Source organism: Hypomesus nipponensis, chromosome 2 (genome assembly GCF_054491055.1).
Source record: "Hypomesus nipponensis isolate SF chromosome 2, ASM5449105v1, whole genome shotgun sequence".
In the NCBI taxonomy this organism is placed as follows: Eukaryota; Metazoa; Chordata; class Actinopteri; order Osmeriformes; family Osmeridae; genus Hypomesus; species Hypomesus nipponensis.
In genome coordinates, this window is record NC_140362.1 from 5271232 (window position 1) to 5290344 (window position 19113).

Genomic DNA, 19113 nt, shown 5'->3' on the forward strand with positions numbered 1-19113 from the left:
ATAATGTAATATACTCAGGCAAAGGTAGAAGGTTTTATGGTAAAATAAGTTTGATGTAAAACAATGAGAAAATGTTTAGTTCATTAGAAAAAAAACACCAGTTAATTTATTGACACATTTGAAAATACAAGTTTTTTTCTGTAAAATATATATACTTGTAGGTTGATATGGCTATTGTTAAGAACTGTTAAGTTTCAGTAACATCACATCAAATGGGATGGTTCTCTGAGATGCAGTACCCTGTAAAAAATCTTCTGGAAATTGTTTTCCCAAACCAACTCAAACACAGCACCATAGCCAGCAGCTGTGGTCTAAAACACACATTTACACAAAGTACTGACCCAAATGGTAGACAAAATACTGACCCAAATGGTAGACATGTCAATGGTTCTGAAACCAGTGACAGTCTAGCAACACCAAAACATTTTAAGATATAAATATAATACATAAGCCTTGAATTACTTCTTAAGGACCAAAACAAGGTCATGTTATGATATGGTAGTTATTCATCTGTCTAAGCCCTTCAAAGTTTTGTCTTAAAGATAACTAGAGATGGCTTCAATAGTTGAAGGAGGACTTGATGACAGGTATTAGATGTTTTACATGGTCGGGGTAGTGAGACAATGAGATGAAGCACTGTACGATGTCTTGCACTGTAAACAGAGTAAAACTTTGAGGTATCATTCTAAAGCAAGCCCTCCTCACCTTTGCAAGAATAAATATATATAACCGTATGTCCTAAAATGATAATTAATCATCAATGAAAATCAAGTATTATATTGTTGTTAGGAGTAACAGCAATACAATTAAACATCTTAAAACACCTTAACAGCATGATACTAGTTCCTCTCCGATCCTTGTTAGTGAACGGATTTTAAGTTATAAAAAAAAAAAAAAGATTAAAAGGAGACCGAAATTCAAATAAATAAGTACACTTTCTGTGTAATGTGAACCAAGTTGCATAGTGTACAGGGGGGCATGTCTGTTGGTTTGGAGCAGGTCAAGCCTGGGCTCCACAGCCTAGGGGTCCAACACCCTGTAAGTGTGCTTTTACACCCCCTCTCTTCTGGGGAGGACCCCCGTCCCAGGCCCTGCGGTCGGGGCAGTTTGTGTCCACCAGCAGGGGGGGTAGTAGCAGCTGGCTTGCTGGCTCAGTAGACCCAACTGACTGGGACCCACTGGGGCATCAGAGACAGCTGATCCACGGCCTCTTGCAGCTTCTCGAAGGCCTTGTCCAGGTTGTCGTTGATGATGGTCAAGTCAAAGTAGTGGCTGTAGGCCCGCCGGATCCTGGAGCTCTCGTCCACCGTCTTCTTCAGATCCGTCTCCTGGGGGACAGGTGGCAAGGAGGTCTCCCATCAGTCACACAAAACACGAAACAGCCACCGTTTGGCTTTCAGAGACACGGTGATTGAGGTTGAGGACAGACGGAGACTGACCGTGAGCAGCTTGGTGGTCAGTCCTGCATCCACCACGGCCTTGTGCATAGCTCGCAGTGTGTCCAGCTCTGGGGCAGCAATGAACACCACATATGGCATGAATTCAGCTGTTTTTAACACTTTCAGAGCCTGTGGACAGAACAAGACCACCTTCCAGTATGAACCGCAACCAAATATACAGTGTCTTGAGTGAACGTGAGTTAGAGTGAGTACGTATGCGTGAAGTGAGCACACACCTGGGGGTTGACGTCGAGGATGCAGGTGCGGCCGGTGTCCACCACCTCGTGGATGGAGTCGATCCTGGTGCCGTACAGGTTCCCGTCGTACTCTCCGTGCTCCAGGTACTGGCTGTCCTTGATGTCTGCCTCCATCTCTGACCGGGTCACAAAGCAGTACGACTGGCCGTTCCTCTCCTCCTCGCGGGGCAGACGCGACGTGACTGGAGGAAGATGGGTTCTAGCTTGAGTATAAACTCTGATCTCATAGTGTGTGTATGCATGTATACACTACCGTTCAAAAGTTTGGGGTCACCCAGACAATTTTGTGTTTTCCTTGAAAACTCACTTATTTATCAAATGAGTTGCAAAATGAATAGAAAATGTAGTCAAGACATTGACAAGGTTGGAAATTGCTTTCGTCAAAGAATGCTCCATTTGCAGCAATTACAGCATTGAAGACCTTTAGCATTCTAGCTGTTCATTTGTTGAGGTAATGTGGAGAAATTTCACCCCACGCTTCCTTAAGCACCTCCCACAAGTTGGATCGTCCAGATACTCAACTAGCTCAAAGGAAGGCCAGTTTTATAGCTTCTCTCACCAGCCAAACAGTTTTCCGGTGTGCTAACATAATTGCACAAGGGTTTTCAATGGTTTTCTAATCATCCATTAGTCTTTTAAGGCAATTAGCAAACACAATGTACCATTAGAACACTGGAGTGATAGTTGCTGGAAATGGGCTATACACCTATGTAGATATTTCATTAAAAACCAGACACTAACAGGTAAAAGTCATTTACCACATTTACAATGTATAGTGTATTTCTGCTTAATTTAATGTTATCTTCATTGGGGAAAAAAAGTGCTTCTCTTTGGAAAAAAAAAGTGCTTTTCTTTGAAAAATAAGGACATTTCTTAGTGACCCCAACGGTAGTGTATATATACATATAAAATATATTTGATACATAAATGTAAAAAAGCAATGTGTCCCACACACACAGAGGACACTCACAGGGGACGGTGGTGCCGTAGCGTAGGGGGTTGAGCACGGTCAGCCTGTTCTTCAGGCTCCGCCGACCGACCCCCTGTGCGCCGATCAGAACCAGCGTCTTCCTCTGGAAGGGCGGCATCTTGGTCACCTCCTCGTAGGTCTGCAGCTCGTGCCGGTCAAACTCTGGTCAGGAACGCACAGGGGCTTTGACCATTAGCTTTGCTAGCTCTTCTCACACACACACACACACACACACACAATTGAAGCCAATTGCTGGGGCTGAGAGAATGGTGGGGACCAAATACGTTTTGTGCCTATGCATGGCCTGGTTTCAATTATCTTAGTCTTCTACCTGGCTGGAACGCTTTCCCAAAGCAGAAAGGTTCTAACGTTACACTACAGACCTGGAGGGCAGATGTACACACCTGCATTCTTTGCCGTCAGGTACATCATTTTCTTTTTCTTCCTCTTTCCAGTAAGTGTCCCGCAGAGAATCCCTGTTAAAAATGAAAAACACACCCTTAGTCCACCTGGTGGCGCCAACAACTCCCTGCAGTTTCTGTATTTTCATGAAGAGATCAGGTTGGATTCTCGGGCTGCTTCTTTTTGTTACTGAATGAACAGCCAGGCTCAGGACCGAATGATGTGTAGTAGTGAAGCTGTGGGTGAACAGCCATCTACCTGAGCTTTCCCAGTCTCGCCGCACAAACGCTTTCCTCTTCTCTTCCAGGAACTGGCTGGGGATCAGTCCTGTGGCTCCTACTGCAAGGTTGCATGCCTGGAGGGGATGGGGGCAGAGGAGGTCAAAGTCAAGCCATGAATACTGTACATTTCAGTCTCTGAACTCTAAACTAGCCGTCCATGTTTTCCTGCCGGGGGAGAGTCGTCTCACCTGCCACCAATTGGGGTCCTCCTTGTTGACAATGTGGAGGATGTCTCCTTTGGCGAACGCCAGGCCGGCCTCCTTGCAAGGGATCAGGCTGTCCGTGGCTGGGTTGTAGTTGAAATGCGGCTTCAGATAAACCTGATGACATGAGACAACAACTGTGTCAAATGAATGATGACGGTATCTTGGGTACAGGTGGTCATTAGGAGAGTGACACATTCATCTGAACAACTGACACAATGGCAAGACTCAAAACGGAGAGGATCCACTGATGACACAGCATCCATCACGTGATCCTGCGGGGTCAAAAGTCACCGCTGGCCTTACACAAGGCTGCTCAGCAGGTTTGAGGGCGTCTGTGTATGGATGGTTTGTTAACAGGTACAATAGATGGGTCAGAGGGCCTGTCAAGGGAGAGTTACAGGGGCCTGGTGGTGTGTGTAGGGAGCGGGTGTTAATGGTTGCTGCCTGAGGGCTCTCCTCCACTACAGCCTCCCTCCTCCACTACAGCCTCCCTCCTCCACTACAGCCTCCCTCCTCCACTACAGCCTCCCTCCTCCACTCCTCCCTTCCTCCTCCTGCTAAAATGCCCCAGATAGCCTGTTGTGTGTTATTAATAGGGCGTTCGCAGGCCCGGTTACAGTCGCATTGCATTCTGGGTTAGCACCAGGTCAAGAGGCTTGTACCCACATCCAACAGTCACCTACAATATGTAAGAAGTAATCTCTGTAGTGGATTCCACATTCTTCATGGGGTTCTTCAAATTGTGGCTGCGCTACAAGCACAAAACGTAAATATACATCCCAAATCCTAAAACACAAATTTCAGCAAACTAACTAAGCCACTGTGCTTGTGAGCGTCCAAATCTGCATTGGTACTGGGTAGAAGAAATACTCGGTACAGTGTTTCCCACACGTAGACTAATTTGTGGCGGTGTGCCACAGAATCAACACCAGCTGTCACATATTGCGTTTCGTAAAAACATTTTTTTTTAACACCATTTAGGTGCTGCTCTCCGTCTCTCTGTCACTCACGCGTCTTTCTCACATACGCACAGTCACGTCAGCACACGCTAGCAACGTTGCATACCTACGCCGTTCTAGTAAGACCGATAGCTATATCGGCGAGCCTTCAGCATTAGTGCTGTAGCAAAAGGTCTAGTTAGGAAAGTTGAGGCTACTTTTCGCTGGGTACCTACTAACATGTCTTACTCGAAGGTTCCCCTTTGTTCTTTTGGTGAGAAGTCTCAGGAGCTAGCTAATTACCCGGCGTCATGGAGCCGACCAGTTAAATAGCACTAGCAATGCTACCTGCATATGCAGAAATTATTTGTTTGTTGTTGTTGATTTTGATAAGGTGTGAATCATTTCAGATGTATTAAATATAAAGTTCTGTGTAACTAATTACCCCCCCCCCCCCTCCAACATGAAACAACCCCCCCTCCCCGCCACAAATAGCTTTCTAAACTGTGGCCAACACTGCATACTACCGTAATTTAAGACATTCTGGTACCGGAGTACCGGTTTTTGTGACAACACTACACCCAGGTTTGACTGGGAAAACACACACCCAGAAAATGAGGGGGAGGAGCCTTTTTGAATCCACACAACAAACATACAAATAAGATTAACACCTTGACAACACTCAAGTTGACCTTTACTGTCTTTCCATAGGGGGTTGTGTGTGCAGTTTCAGTATTAGGACACCACCTTTTGAAGTGTCTCTCTCACCTGCGGGGGCGCTGGCGTGTCTCTGTAACTCGGCAGGATCTTGAGGGTGATGCTGCCGCTGCTGTGCTTCAGCAGCTCCTGCAGCTCCTTGGGGTTGCTGCCCACCTCGCGCCCGTTCACCTCACGGATGATGTCGCCAGCGTGCAGCATTCCCTGCCGGTCGATCATGGTGCCGTGCAGGATCCGCGCGATGACCAGTTCACCCCGCTCCACCCGGAACGTCACGCCCTGACAGAGATCACCAATTCCTTTAGGGTTTAGGTTGGTTTAGGTGCAGTTCTATGGGAATTTGTAAAGCCCTTTGCAACATTGTCTTGTAATAAGGGCTATAGAAATATGATTATATTTTGTAATAATTGTTATATATACACACAACATGTATTTAATTTGAACGGTAATTATCCCCAATCATCCCAGACTGGGCTTGTTTCATGGGACTCCCTCTGATTTCTGTGGAAGAACACCTGGAACCCAGGAACCACGACTCTGGAACACAACGACTTTGGGTGTGAAGGGAAATTAGGCCAGGGGCCAGAGAGACCTCTTTCACTCACCAGGGGCTCCCCTGCCTTCTTCTGGATCCCAATCATCCTGACAGCGTCAACTGGTATGATCATGCTGGTCACAGTGGCCTCGTTGTTAACTTCCTTGTGTGGCATCTCATAGCACTTAGCGGCCACCTTGTCATGGGCCTCGATCAAAGACTGCATTTGTGTGAGAGAAAGAGAGAGAGGGGACAGAGAGAGAGGGGGGACAGAGAAAGAAGGAGAGAGAGAAAAAGATAGTGAAATAGTTAGGAGCACAGCAATAGCTTTGACCATTTTAGAATAGTGACACTGAGTGACAGTAACCATTAACGCTACATTGCTCAAGAACAGATTTACAACTCAGGACAAGGCATAACCCAACACCCAATAACTCACCACCAGAACAAATCACACCCTCCACAAGAACATTCATTTAGCACAAGCCTATTTCAAAAGAAGAATAATACATAAACCTGTCACAAACAGTTAAAGAATGAATGTCCCATTATTCTCACCAAAGCCGTCTTAGAAAATGGTTTAGTTATGAAGCTGAAAGAGCCCAAACAGTCCACATCTAGATGTTCACACAGACACTGAGCTACAGACACCTCTCACTGTAAAATATACTAACAGCTCAGCGTCACATTGGACCAGGGCCAGAGCCCCCTCAGGCCCCGGCCTCCTATTGGTCCAGAAACAGGCAAGCGGAGGAAGGGGCAGGGTGATTGGCTCTTGAGGAATATGATGACGCTACTCTTAAAAGACTTTGACATCCAGTCCACAAGACTAACCCTCATGTGAACAGTTTGTCCGTTCATCGGAATGACTCTGCTGCTTGAATCGTGTGCCCTGTTTGTACATGTAACAGCGAGTGTTTCACATATTCTTTTGTGCGTCAAAATGTGTGCGTAAAGTGTGTTCCTTAATTAGTTGTGTCACTAGTTTACCTTGTCCATCAAGTGTGTGTATGTGCGCCTGTGTGGAGAACAAGTAACTGTCTTACCTGGAAGTGAGGTTCCTGGAGGATTTTGGCAAGTTCGGCCGCGCCTGTGTCACACCCCGTCAACCCGCTCAGCGAGTCCAGGATCTCAGTCACCAGCTGAAGGTTATTGTCCCTCACTGCCTCCAGCTTCACATCCTCCAGACGCTCATGGGCCTGCAGAAACACAGACACACCCGTGTACGAAACCTATAAAAAAAAGCTTGCTCAATCCAGTGTCATCCAATTTCCAAGTTCACGTCAACGCAATCTTCTACAAGCTTCAACAACACAAAGGGCTCTACTCTTGACATTATGTCAACACTAGAGTGCGAACATCAACTCTTAGGGAAGACTAGGAAGAAGTCTCTTGGCAGGAAAGAACTTCAACTAATCACACATCCTTATGATAACATTACATAAACATGGTTTGGTGCTGTCAGTTGAGAGTATTTTTTTATATCTGTGAAGTGAGATATCGGTGAACTACTGTAACCATGCACTGTACTGCCTACAGTAAAGACCCTGCAGCCAAGCCCTCAGAGAGGAATGCAGACCGATCTTTTCCAATTGCACCAACGAAGCACTGCTGCATTCCAGCAGGGTAGATATTCCCTAACTTCCCATAAGTCAATGTCATGAACTCATAACGCACTGACAGAATTCCCTGACAACAGTGGCCCTTACAGTGGTTAATTGGCATCTGTAACCTCCTTATGGATGATCTTTCCATGTCCATGTTTAAACATAGATGCAGCTGTTGACCAGTCAACTCTTCCTGCAGTGACCAGCTGACCCTGCACCTCCCTCTCAGACATCCGTTATCCACCTCCTGTAGTCCAACTGGCAGGGGGAGTAAATCACTAAACGCCTATGACAGCGCTGCATGTGAGAACAGCATGTAAGCGTACCCACACAAGCCTCGGATGTTTGAGAGGGGGGTGCCCGCTGCTGATGGACCACTCGGTTCTACGGTGTCGATACTGTCCCGACACATTCAACACTCACTGCATCGGAACAACGTTTCGAGACGGGTTTTAAAAACACTTCCGCTCACGTGAATTGTTTCGAAACGTTTTGTGACGTGGTCTTGAACGGAAACTGTGGCGCACTTGCCAAAAGACTGACGTGTCGGGGTATAAAATGAGGCGGCAAAACCAAGAGTTTTGAATGCGTGAGACCTTGGTTGAGAGATTTGTGAGAGTTTGAGACAGTTAGAGACACTTAGCGAACGCTAATTTGTGCGCCATTAGCGAAATCCTGTTTATCGTCTCAAACAGTTAGAAAATCATGATTTGACCCGATTGTACTGTTAAATGAAAATCATCGCTCCCTTATTCGATATCACGCCATCTGCTTTGAAGGACGGCAATAATTCCATTCAACCACAAGGACATTACAATAGCATTGTGGAATTAGCTATAAGAGTTGTGTATGCCATAGTGGTAGCAGCCAGCAGATATCACTGTTGAGTAAAAGTTTGAGCATTTCAAGGGCCCAGACTCAAATGTTTCAATTGTCTCTGTGTTTCCGAAAGCCTCGGTCTGCCCATCCCTAGTGCCCGCCGTGACATTTATGCTGTCACATTTTCAAAGAAGTTGTCGTCACATGATGCAAAAAGTGTTTTCTTTACAAAACTGCTGACTAGCTAACTTAGGCGTGGATGGGTGTGTGTGCCCATGTGTGTGTGCATCTGTGTGTGTGCGCGTGTGGATGTGTCTGTGTCCATCGGCGATACCTTGGCGAGGGAGCGGACAATGGGGCTCTCCATGATGCCTCTGAGAAAGATCAGGTCGATGTCTTTGGCACCCGTGGTTGGGGACAGGTCCCTCAGGTTATCCAGCACCTGCTGCATGGCTGTAGGAACACGCACACACGATTCAGTTTATACTGCACTCTGACACACTCATCCCAGAGGTCCTCAAGACAAATGGAGCAGCAGAGAGCTCGGCCAGTTAGAAAGAAAAGGCACAATGCAATCTAATCAAAATGTATTTGCATAGCCCTTTTTACAAGCATTGTCACAGAGGGCTTCACATACGTCCATAGAACTGCCCCTCAACCAACCTAAACCCTCTAGGAAAACTAGAATGGTAATAACTGGACAGACGATGAATAGACCAATTCACTGCAAATACCCCTCATTTCCATACAAGTAAACAAGCAACAATTGCCAGACTGAATCGTTCCACTCACTGATCCCTCTCTCTCTCCTTCATCAAACAGTGAAAAAAAACGAGAGTGGGGGAAAAAAAGTAGTCAACCATAGCCTAAATCACACAGCCATTGAATAGCAATGCATCTCTCTAATAAATTAGAGTGTAGGTTAGGCCTCAATGCCATTCAAGCAGTCATTCCCAGCGTGAAGCCTCCTCTGAGGGAGCTTACCTGAGCCTGACTTGGCATTGGCCACCATCATTGTTTCTATGATTCACGGCAACCTCTCCTACTGAACAGTGGGAAGCTTGTCCACCCTGAGGCAGACTGAACACAGAGGAGAGCACCCGGAGGGCTGGGGAGGGCAGAGAACCCCATGTCAGATTTGACTCATTTCATCAGACACAAGACAAAATCAACATGGAAGTTGATACCTAACTATATTCCCCCATTAAAAGAATCAAGATTTGGGTTTTTGCAGAAATTGTAGTCCGATTTTTTTGGAACACTGCAAACTGGCTCTGTATATCTGCGCTGAAGGTAAAGCACCTTTACCCAGGAAGTTCTTATGAACAGAGTGACACAGGCCATTGAACTACAATGGATGGGTTACCCCTGCTACTGGGCAAAGGTTATGTCAGTTCCACACTGAGAGGCCTCGGGGACACCCTGTACAAACACACTCTCTAAACAGAGCACAGCAAAAACAACTCTGCCGAAACCTTGCTGGGCATGCAAACACACAGCAGGGAAGACCTAATGGGCAGAGACAATTAGGATTGATTTTTCAACCTGTAAATTGAGTGGTGCCCTGTTTGATTTAGACACTATTTTAAATTATCTTTACCGTAAATAGCAAGCGGTGCAAATTAAAACAGTCCCTTCAACTCACCTGTGAACTGCGCTCCTCACCTGTGCAGTGCAGCACAATTCCCCTCAGCCCTCTACTATATAATTCTCATCTGGTGACCTGGCATGGGGACGAACCTAAAGGAATAAAGAAAGACATCTCAGTAATCGTATAACCCCCCCCACACACACACACACACACACACACACACAAAAGTCATTTATTTTATCTGCCTTTGGGATGTGCTATTCCAGGAGTTAGGGTAGATTTAAAGGAGACACGTTTTTATTTAAATGATTTTGACATTCCTTCAATTCAAAATAACCGATTCTAATAGGTTCCTCGTTAAAAAAAAAAGTGAAAATTAGTCTAGAATTAACGTGACTGCAAAGACTTAATCCCATTAATTAAGTGGCAAACTTGCAGGCTGCCAGGTCACTTGCATCCTTGATTGACCTGGCCTCATTTCGAAGCATTAGTAAACCTGTTGTGCTGGATGTGGGAATGAAATGGACATCAAAACTTTCTTCAATCATTTGTTTATGTTACATGTCACAGGATACTGGATGTGGGCTTATTTTAAAAGTAAAGACAAACGCAGTGCGCTTTTGGTCATATGCAAGAGTACATGAATGAAAACGCGTCCTTCAACCGTTGATGGGTTCCCCCATTGCTGTTCCTGCCAGCAACATTCCAACAGAGCTGAAGTTCCCAGAACGCTCTACCACCTCAATTTAACTTCGTAGAATATGATAAGCAGCGAGGAATGCGCCTCGCTATGTGACAGACAGTTGACACGTATAGGGTCAGTACGAGTTAAAGAGTGGCTTCCAAAGGGTGTCCAAAAAGTTATTTTCGGTGACAATTACTTTATAAAGATAGCTACCATACCAAGATGTATAACAGTCGTTCAATATAAAAAGCAGTTCTCTGCTGGAATGTTTTTATTGCTCGCTACATTCTGACGTACTAGAACTGCTTTTGTCCGCGTGCAGTCAGGTCACACTGGAAAGTGACTAGTACTTCACCCCAGGATTATGGTTGGGTCCTTCCTCAAGTCTGATATACTCCCATCGTTTGAGCAGGTAGCTACTTTAGCTATGAAAAACGAAAACTGGCCGATTAGGTAACGAACTTCACGTTGACAAGAGCATATTTGAATTAATTTCCTGTAAGAAAAAAAAAACGTTAGCTAGATAGGTAGCAACCCTTTCTAATAGCTAGTCGATGTGTGTTTGTCTGCTAGCCAGTCTTTAGGAGACAGTGTCGTAACACCACCGCGCAAACTAACATTAGGACATGACTAGCTAGCTATAGCAAGCATGTGGGAACCCTAGCTAGAATAGCTAATGTTAGCTACTGTAGATAGCTAGCTAACACTAGTAGATATCAGCTAGCTAGGCTAGCTATCTAATTGAAGTCATGACAATCCGGCGGTGTCAGACCGAGAGCCGAAAAAATTTACAGAGCCAGTACGAACAGTACATTGACAAAATTACATTACCTGATGGTCTCTGTGTAATCCCGCCAGCCTTTCACACCTCCATTGATTTCTCAAACCTCAAAGAAAGGAAAGGACAGACTTCTAGAGGGTTCAAAACCGAGCCTCCCAAGCAGGCGGGGCTAACGTGCCGTGGACACGAGTAGTCAAGACAAGACGCCTTCCCCTTCTCTGTCAACAGTTTGGACATGGATTACTTTGTTAAATGTTGTCTCAAAAGCTACATAAGAAAACCAGCCTCAAAGTTACAATATACATTTAAACAAAACTTTTCTGATCTACTCCACTTGTTTTCAAAACACAAAATTTGTAATGTCGGATGTTGCATATCCTCACCAAAGTTGGGTTAATTCCCAACGGGTTCTAAGCGCTTTATAATGACATCCCAGAATTAGCTGTATCTAACTAATATACTAAACTAGCCTAATTGTTTTCAAGTACGGGATTGCAGGTCAAATGTATTGTACACAACTGCTCATGAATACCCATGTACAGGAGCCTGGTCCCAGAGCCATAGAAAAAAAAAAAGATAGTTGTAACACGCTTTGATATCGCCGACACGTGATCACGTGGTTCATGTAGCTCGCTGTAGTTCCAAAACTCCCCACTGCTGTCAACCGGTTTGAATAGTTTTCAATTAAGCTGGCCAACGGAAGTCGCTTTCTCAGGCAAATGACGAATGAAACAGGCTCGGTTAAAGCAATCCTTTATTCTGGCTATCTTAATCTGACCCGTATCTACATTAGGCAGTTCTCCCTGACGTGTTTAGTGTAGAATTGTGTGAAATACAACATATACAACTCACTGCCAGTGAAACAGGAAAAAAGCAAGAGATTTTTTGTCACGTGGTTCCGGTAGCTCGCTGTCGTAAAAAACCCCCCACTGCTGTCAGCCTGTTTGAATGGTTTTCAGCGGGACATGCAGCATCACCAGAGAATGTCTAATATAGAGAGAACTGCCACTCTCGGGAAACTTCCGGGTTCTGAACTGGTTGAAGTTCCATGTGAGGGCGCTAACGAGCGAGTGCAGAATGAATGGAGGTCTATGGAACTATACCCCTCAAAATCCACTTTTCTCAGGATATATTTTTTTGTCTAGTAATTTGAATTCTGAATTAGAAAGGGAAGGCAAAAAAAATACACACTGAGATTTTGATAGACTGATAGATTTTTTAAAGTCGCCTTTCTGTTCTAAAAAGCTTTTTAAAATGTAATTGACGTCATACACATCGTATGACCAGAGCTACTGCTTTACGGCAAGCTCTGGTCACTTACTTTTTTCTCTCAGGGCATCGACAACACAGCTGACAGGGAAGGCTCTCACTGTCAATACACATGCTAGAAAGAGTTTTGGCTTGCTAATGTTGTTGCTAATGTTGCTAATGTAATGCTCTGACATTCTGATTCCGCTTTGGATGCCATCAAGCAAGAGCTCTGGTCGTATCAGTCCTTCACTAACCAATCAGCATTAATTAGCAGAATGCTAGCGTGTTAAAGGCAACAACGACTCACCCTGTAAGAAATCAAAAGGACATAAGTACTCGTTCATTCGACTTTCGACCCAGTGATGGTGTCTTTTTGGTTGCACTATGCACTAAAGCAATGGTTAAATAACTGATTATTGGGTAGGACTATCCCCCTGGTGTGGCCAGTATTGCCCAGTAGGGCCTAGTGATGGGCATTCCGGCTCTTTGTCGTGAGCCGGCTCGTTTGACTCAGCTCTGAAAAGAGCTGGCTCTTTTGGCTCCCAAACGGCTCTTTGAAATGTTTTTAACTATGACTTTGAGTATGATAGGTGAGAAAACAATTATAATTTAGTTATTTAATGAAATCATACTGTACCTTAACCACAATGTGGTTAATAAAAATGCATTGATTTGTTATGGCTCTATGAGTTTTGACTACTCTGTGCGTGTGTGTGTGTGTGTGTGTGTGTGTGTGTGTGTGTGTGTGTGTGTGTGTGTTGGCTCGGCCCTCCCTCATGTAGTATAATTGGTTGACACCGCGTCCGTATGATTGACGGGAACAGAAAGTGAGCTGATCAGACAGTCGAATCGAATGTGTGTGGGTCTTAGGCCTATATAATATTTCGTTGTTGTTCTTTGAATTAGTCAATTGTTATAAATAGGCCACAATTAAAATCATTCATTATTACATATCATTTAATTTCTACAGGCTATATTAATATTTTAAAAATAGAGTCAGCTCTTTAGATATGCGAGCCAGCTCCCAACGTTCACCTTCAAGAGCCGGCTCATTCGTGAACGACCCATCACTACTAGGGAGCGTTAGTGCTCAATCTTGGGTTTCGTCGAACAAAATGTAGGCTATCTGCCTCCATAACAATGTACCAGTGACTTTCACGTTTAAATTGTAATCTACGCATTGGTTGCAAGGAATAGAGATTGGTGAGTAGGCGGTTATAGGCTGTTGTAGCTGTTGTAACGGAACATGGGAGTTTGTTACTTTTATGCAGTCTGACAGTGTTAGACAACTGTAGGGAGGAGTCCACCCTTCGTTTGGTTCAACTTCATAGGCATGTGCGAACTGCTGAACAACATGCGAACGGAGACTTATTTAAATGGGATTACACATGTCATTTTTTGCCTGTTTTCTGGAATCTGTGGAATCATGTTGGACATGATGTTCAGTTTACGTACGTCTACGTCACCGAATGGGGTTCAAGTTGGTCTAGAATGTTGACATTAAATCGACATTCTTCCACATAGAATGTTTTTTTAGTTGATCAAAAACGATGCGAGTAGTTTTTACGTTGCTATGCGTAGAAGCGTGCTGAATTATTACATTACAATGTTTATTGTTGTGATGTCCATATTATGCTTACATAGGGTTAGGGCCTGCATTATTCACGATGTTGTCTATTTCCCTGTGTCCGTCAGAGATCATGCTGCCTTGGATCCTTCTGAGCGTTCTCAGTATCTGCCATGGTGAGATTTACGTGAATTGTAAGTTTGATGTTAAACGTTTAACAAATGTTGTAACTCTTAACTTCCTATCTCCCAATCGTTCAGCCTACAAAACTAACGTGGTGTGCCATGGACATGACGCCATCTTCCCAAACGATGTATCTGTCTCAATGTACTTACACAAAGTGTTCTTCACTCCATCTTCTTCCCCTGCCCTCATCACAATGGTGATGGATGAGGTGAGTGAAACTGCCACAGTCTGACGGACAGACACACACATGCAATTGTGCACAGCCCAGTCGTCACGTTGTTAGAATGGGTATTTGTTTTGGAGGTTTGATTATTGGCATTGAGAAAAACGAAATAAACGTATTTCTCACTACTTTTCTATCCAAATAGAATAAACTTTCTAAAGATATACTCTAACTTTGTGTTTTGAAGAGCACGTCTCTTGACCCTCGGTTCAAGAGAAGGTCCTTTTCCACAAAGTTACAGGATGTTACCATGGCTGATGAAGGAATATACTCAGTCCTCTTTCCAGAGAATGATAAACCTTTGCCTGTTCTCCGCATTACAGTAAAAGGTGAGATCACATCGCAGAATATTATTACATGCATGTTTAAAAACATGTTGCTGTAATGTGGTTGAAACAATTTAAATGATCTGCCACAGAGCTGTATACCGTTAATGGGCTAAGAACGTATGTTATGTGTACTTATATGTCAGACTGCATTATATATGATACAGTGCTGACCTGTCCATCTCTTCATCCACTCATCTCTTAGATTGTTCAAAAGAGGCATGGCTAAAATATGGAATGAGTTACTCCTTTGAGGTGTCCAGAGCTGTGTCCCTCATCGACTACTCTCCACTGAATGATGACAAGGTTATTGTCATGTGGGACCGCACCCATCCTGTAAACACAGCCAGAGGGACACTAGAGAATGGAAACTTTGTGATGGATAAGCTGACTCATACAGACCAAGGTGTTTACACCTTCCGAGGGAGAAGAGGGAAGTTCTTACACCGATTCCGCATCTACATTGAAGGTACAGAACAGCTTCAACTGGGGATTGTACGTTTTGGGATTAGGTGGCATTTTTATAGAGAATGATATCTCAGTTTACTGTGCCGTTTACCTTGTAAATGAATACCCCTCGTGTTACAGAGTGGAAGCTCAGTAAGGCTGTGCAGGCCGGAGAAGTCTTTGAGTTTAGCTTCCCACTGGATCCCTCCGAGGTCAGCCTCGCATTCAAGCCAAGCTTTAAAGATGATGCTGCCTCACCCTTCACTCTGATGGAGGGTGGGGTACTGGTAAACAGGTATTTTGTTAGTTTTTATTATTTATTCCTTTTTTGTCATTTTTATATGATGAGTGTGCTGTCACCCCTCAATCCAATTTATTATAAATAAATTTGAGGGGCGACAGCCCACTCATCATAATAATAATAATAAATATATATATATATATATATATATACGTACGTAACAATGGTTTAGACATTGGGGGGTCCAAATGAATACCCTTTAGTATCTTTTTTTTTTTTTTTGTGCATTGTCTACAATTTTATATTTATATATGAAAATTCGCACATTTAGAACATAGTTTCGAGGACTACATTGACCATTTGAATTCACATCTCAAGGAATAGTGTAATTTCTCCGAGACAGTGACTGAGTGACTGCCTGCATTGTGACCACGTCATTTTTATCAGAAAAACAGCGACTCGTGCTTTTATGAGGCTACTCGTTTTATTTGCTTAGCGTTACACATTTAGCTTGGTATCAAGTTACTTACTGTCTGGAAAAAAAACACGTATGCTTGGCTGCTGGTCCAGTTTTCTCCGCTTTTTAGGTAACCTCAAATCCTCCTCTCCAACAAGTTAACTAACGTTGCTTTATTTGCACTCAACTGACTGACGAAAGTGTTTTGGTAACTATGACAACGCAAAACGGCGCAAGGTGGATTGAAACAAAATCAAAGGGGGCGATTCACACTCTTGATGATTTTCTTAACAAATGTAAATAAATAGAAAATAAATAAGACATAACAAGAGACCGATCCATTGACAGGGTTCATAAAAGGAGAACATATATTTTACATATTTCCTGCTGTATATTGGGGGGGGCAGATTGGTATTTTCTCAATATTGGGGGACACACAACCCCTCCAAAGAATGCGTGGTTACGGCATTGTGTGTGTGTGTATATATATATATATATATATATATATATATATACACACACACACAATGCATTCTATATATATATATATATATATATATATATATATATATATATATATCTTGTTTTTTTAAATTATGTATTTATTAAATTTGACGTTTGGTAGAGGAATACACAGGAGAAGAGCAAAGGCATACCAAATGACTGGAGGCAGGATTAGAACCTTGTAAATGCCTTCTGTAATTATCTGCTCTCTCACACAAAGGTGGCTGTTTAAGGAAAGGATTCACTATGTTGGCGGGCTCACAAAAGAATTGCAGATCACAAATTTGATGCCCGAAGATCAAGGCACCTTCTGGGTTAGAGACAGACATGGGAACCTGGCTAAGGTGGTGGAGTTAACTGTTGTATCACCACATATCCCAGGTTAGTCACAGTACAATATGCAGTATTACAATGCAGTTTCAGAAAAATACAAATTTATGTTATTAGTACATTTTACATAATTGTTTGATTCTGATGAGATAGGATAAGATACAATAAGACCTGTTGGGCTAGACAGTTGTTGTTTTTTTTAGTTGGTTTTTAGGAATTCTAATGATTCAAAATGTCCCCTGTAATAACTGACTAACTCTTTTCTCTTATTCAGTTACAGATACAGGTTTTAAAGTCAACTATCCTTTGCTTCTTGCAAGTGTTGCAGTCAGCGTGCTTGCTACGTGCTTTGCCAAGTGTTGCTGCTGTAGGAAAAGTAGTGCGAAAAGCGAATCTGATGTCAGTACTGCTGAAGAACTGGTTGTCTTCCATCATGAGGTAAGTAGAAAGGCAAAACAAAGTTAGCTGTATAAAATGTCTGCTATTGGACTGAAACTCATAGGATGTGAGTATGTACCAGCTGGTAAGTGTTGATATGTTGTTTGTCCTTCTGTGTACCCGTATAATATGTGTGTGTTTTTTAGACCACCATTATTGGCCCGAGACCCACAGAACCGTATACTGGGATCCAACACAACCCTCCCTATAACCCTGACCATCCCTCTATCTCTACTTCCAACCAACAACCTCAAGACGCAGATGTCTTGACTCATCCAGTATGTCCAGCATCCATCTTGTTTCTCTTTCTTTCTTTTTTTTTCTTTACTCTACAATTATGTTCTACCATTTTTCTTCCTTTGTTTATCTGGTTGTGTCTTCCAACCTTCTTCTTTTTTTCCCCTTTTCTGCTTTCATTCTTTCCCTCTGGTTAAATGTGTAAAACTTTTCCTTTCTATAATATGTGTCTGTTTATTCCGTAGTTCAATGTCGAGCCTCCATCCTATAATGCTGCATCATATTTTCAGGTATGGGATTACCTTGACGTCCCACTTCCACACACAACCAGGGCCTTTTTGTTCAGGGGCTAGCGTCGGGACACACCACACACACATGATTGTTCTATCCTCATTGTTCATGGGCTAGACTTGAGACACGTGCCTGTACACACACACCACACACCTCACACACCTCACACACACCACACACACCACACACACCTCACACACACCACACACACACCTGACTGTTCTCTCCTCTTTGTTCAGGGGATAGACTCGGGAGGCGTGGCTGCTCCATCACTCTCACTGGGTTTCGACTGCCTCTCTTCTGACTCAGGGATCCAGTTTGAGTTTCCCAGGGGAGTAGGCTACCTCTTGACCCCCCCACTGACCTCAGACCCACCATCCTATGCAGATGTCTACACCTCGGATAAACTCAACTTTTCCTAGTGTACATACACCACCCAGAATATACACCACTTCGACCTAGTGTAGAAGGGACCGCTAATACCTCATTTTAATATCAAAATTTGATATCTTCTTATTAGGAGTCTTATCTTTCAATAGGTTTTATAATATATGACAAATGTTCTATCAATAGCCTAGACAGCATGAACATTTGGAGAGTTTCAGAGTTTTTAACAATCACTTAATCGTTTGTACACAATCGCTATTTATAGAATGTTTTATGGGAATTTTGTCATTATTCCACCATGTGTATCAGACCAACCACTACCAAGCTAATGTGCCTGACGACCCAGCCATAATCCTACTCTGTGGATAAGAGAGTATATAGTATAATTATTATATAGCTGATCTAATATGAGTGCATTGACTTACTGACCATGACAATAAGTGGCCTTTGAAGTGCCAGTATAAAGGCCAATATTTCTAACTTCTATTATTGAATGCCTTTATTTGGACTGTAGTGGAATGTATTTTCTAATGTTTCAAAATGTGTATGTGTGTTTATATATGTATGTGTGTATACGAGAGAGATTAATGTATTAACAGTTCATTAGTTGTCAACATTAATGCCATTATTGGCATTTGCTGAATATCATAGATATTCTGTGGATATATGTTGGAGTAGAATCCTTGAATGCAGTATTACTTTACTGACATGTAACTGTCTACTGCCATACTATCCTCATTTTCTTTAATGATTACTTGATAAATATGGATTTTGGTTACAATAACCAGTTACAAATCCTGATGAATTGGTATGTTTATACTGTATGTTTTAAGAGTTCAATAAACAACGTTTAAGTAGTTTGGTTTCAGTAGATTAAGTAGTGCTATAACAGTAACACGAAAACACTGGCAGACATACTGGAGACTCCTGATAATTGTTTTGAAATCACTAGTTTACTGTTAATATCAATCAACTCTAGTATGGTGGATAGTTGCCTTGT

At 43.1% G+C, this 19113-nt stretch overlaps 2 protein-coding genes across 12 annotated transcripts; one reads left to right on the plus strand and one right to left on the minus strand.

Annotated features, from left to right (window-relative positions):
• Nucleotides 1-74: 74 nt before the first annotated feature.
• Nucleotides 75-11786, minus strand: pals2a (protein associated with LIN7 2, MAGUK p55 family member a). Of its 7 annotated transcripts, none has more exons than XM_084703316.1 (15): nucleotides 11612-11781; nucleotides 11279-11334; nucleotides 9817-9911; nucleotides 9156-9279; nucleotides 8506-8624; nucleotides 6792-6977; nucleotides 5816-5965; nucleotides 5262-5489; nucleotides 3538-3669; nucleotides 3327-3423; nucleotides 3071-3142; nucleotides 2667-2828; nucleotides 1676-1878; nucleotides 1440-1568; nucleotides 75-1328 (listed from the first exon to the last, which is right to left on the minus strand). In XM_084703316.1, exons 4-15 carry the CDS (start codon nucleotides 9184-9186, stop codon nucleotides 1152-1154), a joined length of 1686 nt encoding a protein of 561 aa, XP_084559442.1. In that variant the 5' UTR covers nucleotides 9187-9279; nucleotides 9817-9911; nucleotides 11279-11334; nucleotides 11612-11781; the 3' UTR covers nucleotides 75-1151. The 7 variants fall into 7 exon arrangements, with proteins under 7 accessions (XP_084559442.1, XP_084559426.1, XP_084559451.1 ...); XM_084703300.1 differs by having other exon boundaries at nucleotides 11279-11446; XM_084703325.1 differs by having other exon boundaries at nucleotides 6792-6944; nucleotides 11279-11446; nucleotides 11612-11780.
• Nucleotides 10743-18970, plus strand: LOC146300528 (uncharacterized). Of its 5 annotated transcripts, none has more exons than XM_084703369.1 (11): nucleotides 10743-10859; nucleotides 14175-14222; nucleotides 14307-14440; nucleotides 14643-14784; nucleotides 14987-15250; nucleotides 15370-15523; nucleotides 16651-16811; nucleotides 17035-17198; nucleotides 17345-17476; nucleotides 17681-17725; nucleotides 17966-18970. In XM_084703369.1, the coding sequence occupies exons 2-11, from the start codon at nucleotides 14180-14182 to the stop codon at nucleotides 18146-18148; spliced, it is 1422 nt and encodes a 473-aa protein (XP_084559495.1). In that variant the 5' UTR covers nucleotides 10743-10859; nucleotides 14175-14179; the 3' UTR covers nucleotides 18149-18970. The 5 variants fall into 5 exon arrangements, with proteins under 5 accessions (XP_084559495.1, XP_084559503.1, XP_084559511.1 ...); XM_084703377.1 differs by having other exon boundaries at nucleotides 10790-10900; XM_084703385.1 differs by lacking the exon at nucleotides 10743-10859 and adding an exon at nucleotides 13322-13682.
• Nucleotides 18971-19113: the final 143 nt, after the last annotated feature.

What these genes read in the sequence shown, in the direction of transcription:
- LOC146300528 (XM_084703357.1), top strand. Translation starts at nt 13,813, where the DNA reads ATGTGCGAACTGCTGAACAACATGCGAACGGAGACTTATTTAAATGGG. An exon ending in GGTGGGGTACTGGTAAACAG is followed by an intron (nt 15,524 to 16,650) that starts GTATTTTGTTAG and finishes TCTCACACAAAG; the next exon opens with GTGGCTGTTTAAGGAAAGGA. An exon ending in TGGTTGTCTTCCATCATGAG is followed by an intron (nt 17,199 to 17,344) that starts GTAAGTAGAAAG and finishes TGTGTTTTTTAG; the next exon opens with ACCACCATTATTGGCCCGAG.
- pals2a (XM_084703316.1), bottom strand. Translation starts at nt 9,186, where the DNA reads ATGATGGTGGCCAATGCCAAGTCAGGCTCAG. An exon ending in ACACGCCAGCGCCCCCGCAG is followed by an intron (nt 3,670 to 5,261) that starts GTGAGAGAGACA and finishes TCATGTCATCAG; the next exon opens with GTTTATCTGAAGCCGCATTT. An exon ending in AGGACCCCAATTGGTGGCAG is followed by an intron (nt 3,424 to 3,537) that starts GTGAGACGACTC and finishes CATCCCCTCCAG; the next exon opens with GCATGCAACCTTGCAGTAGG.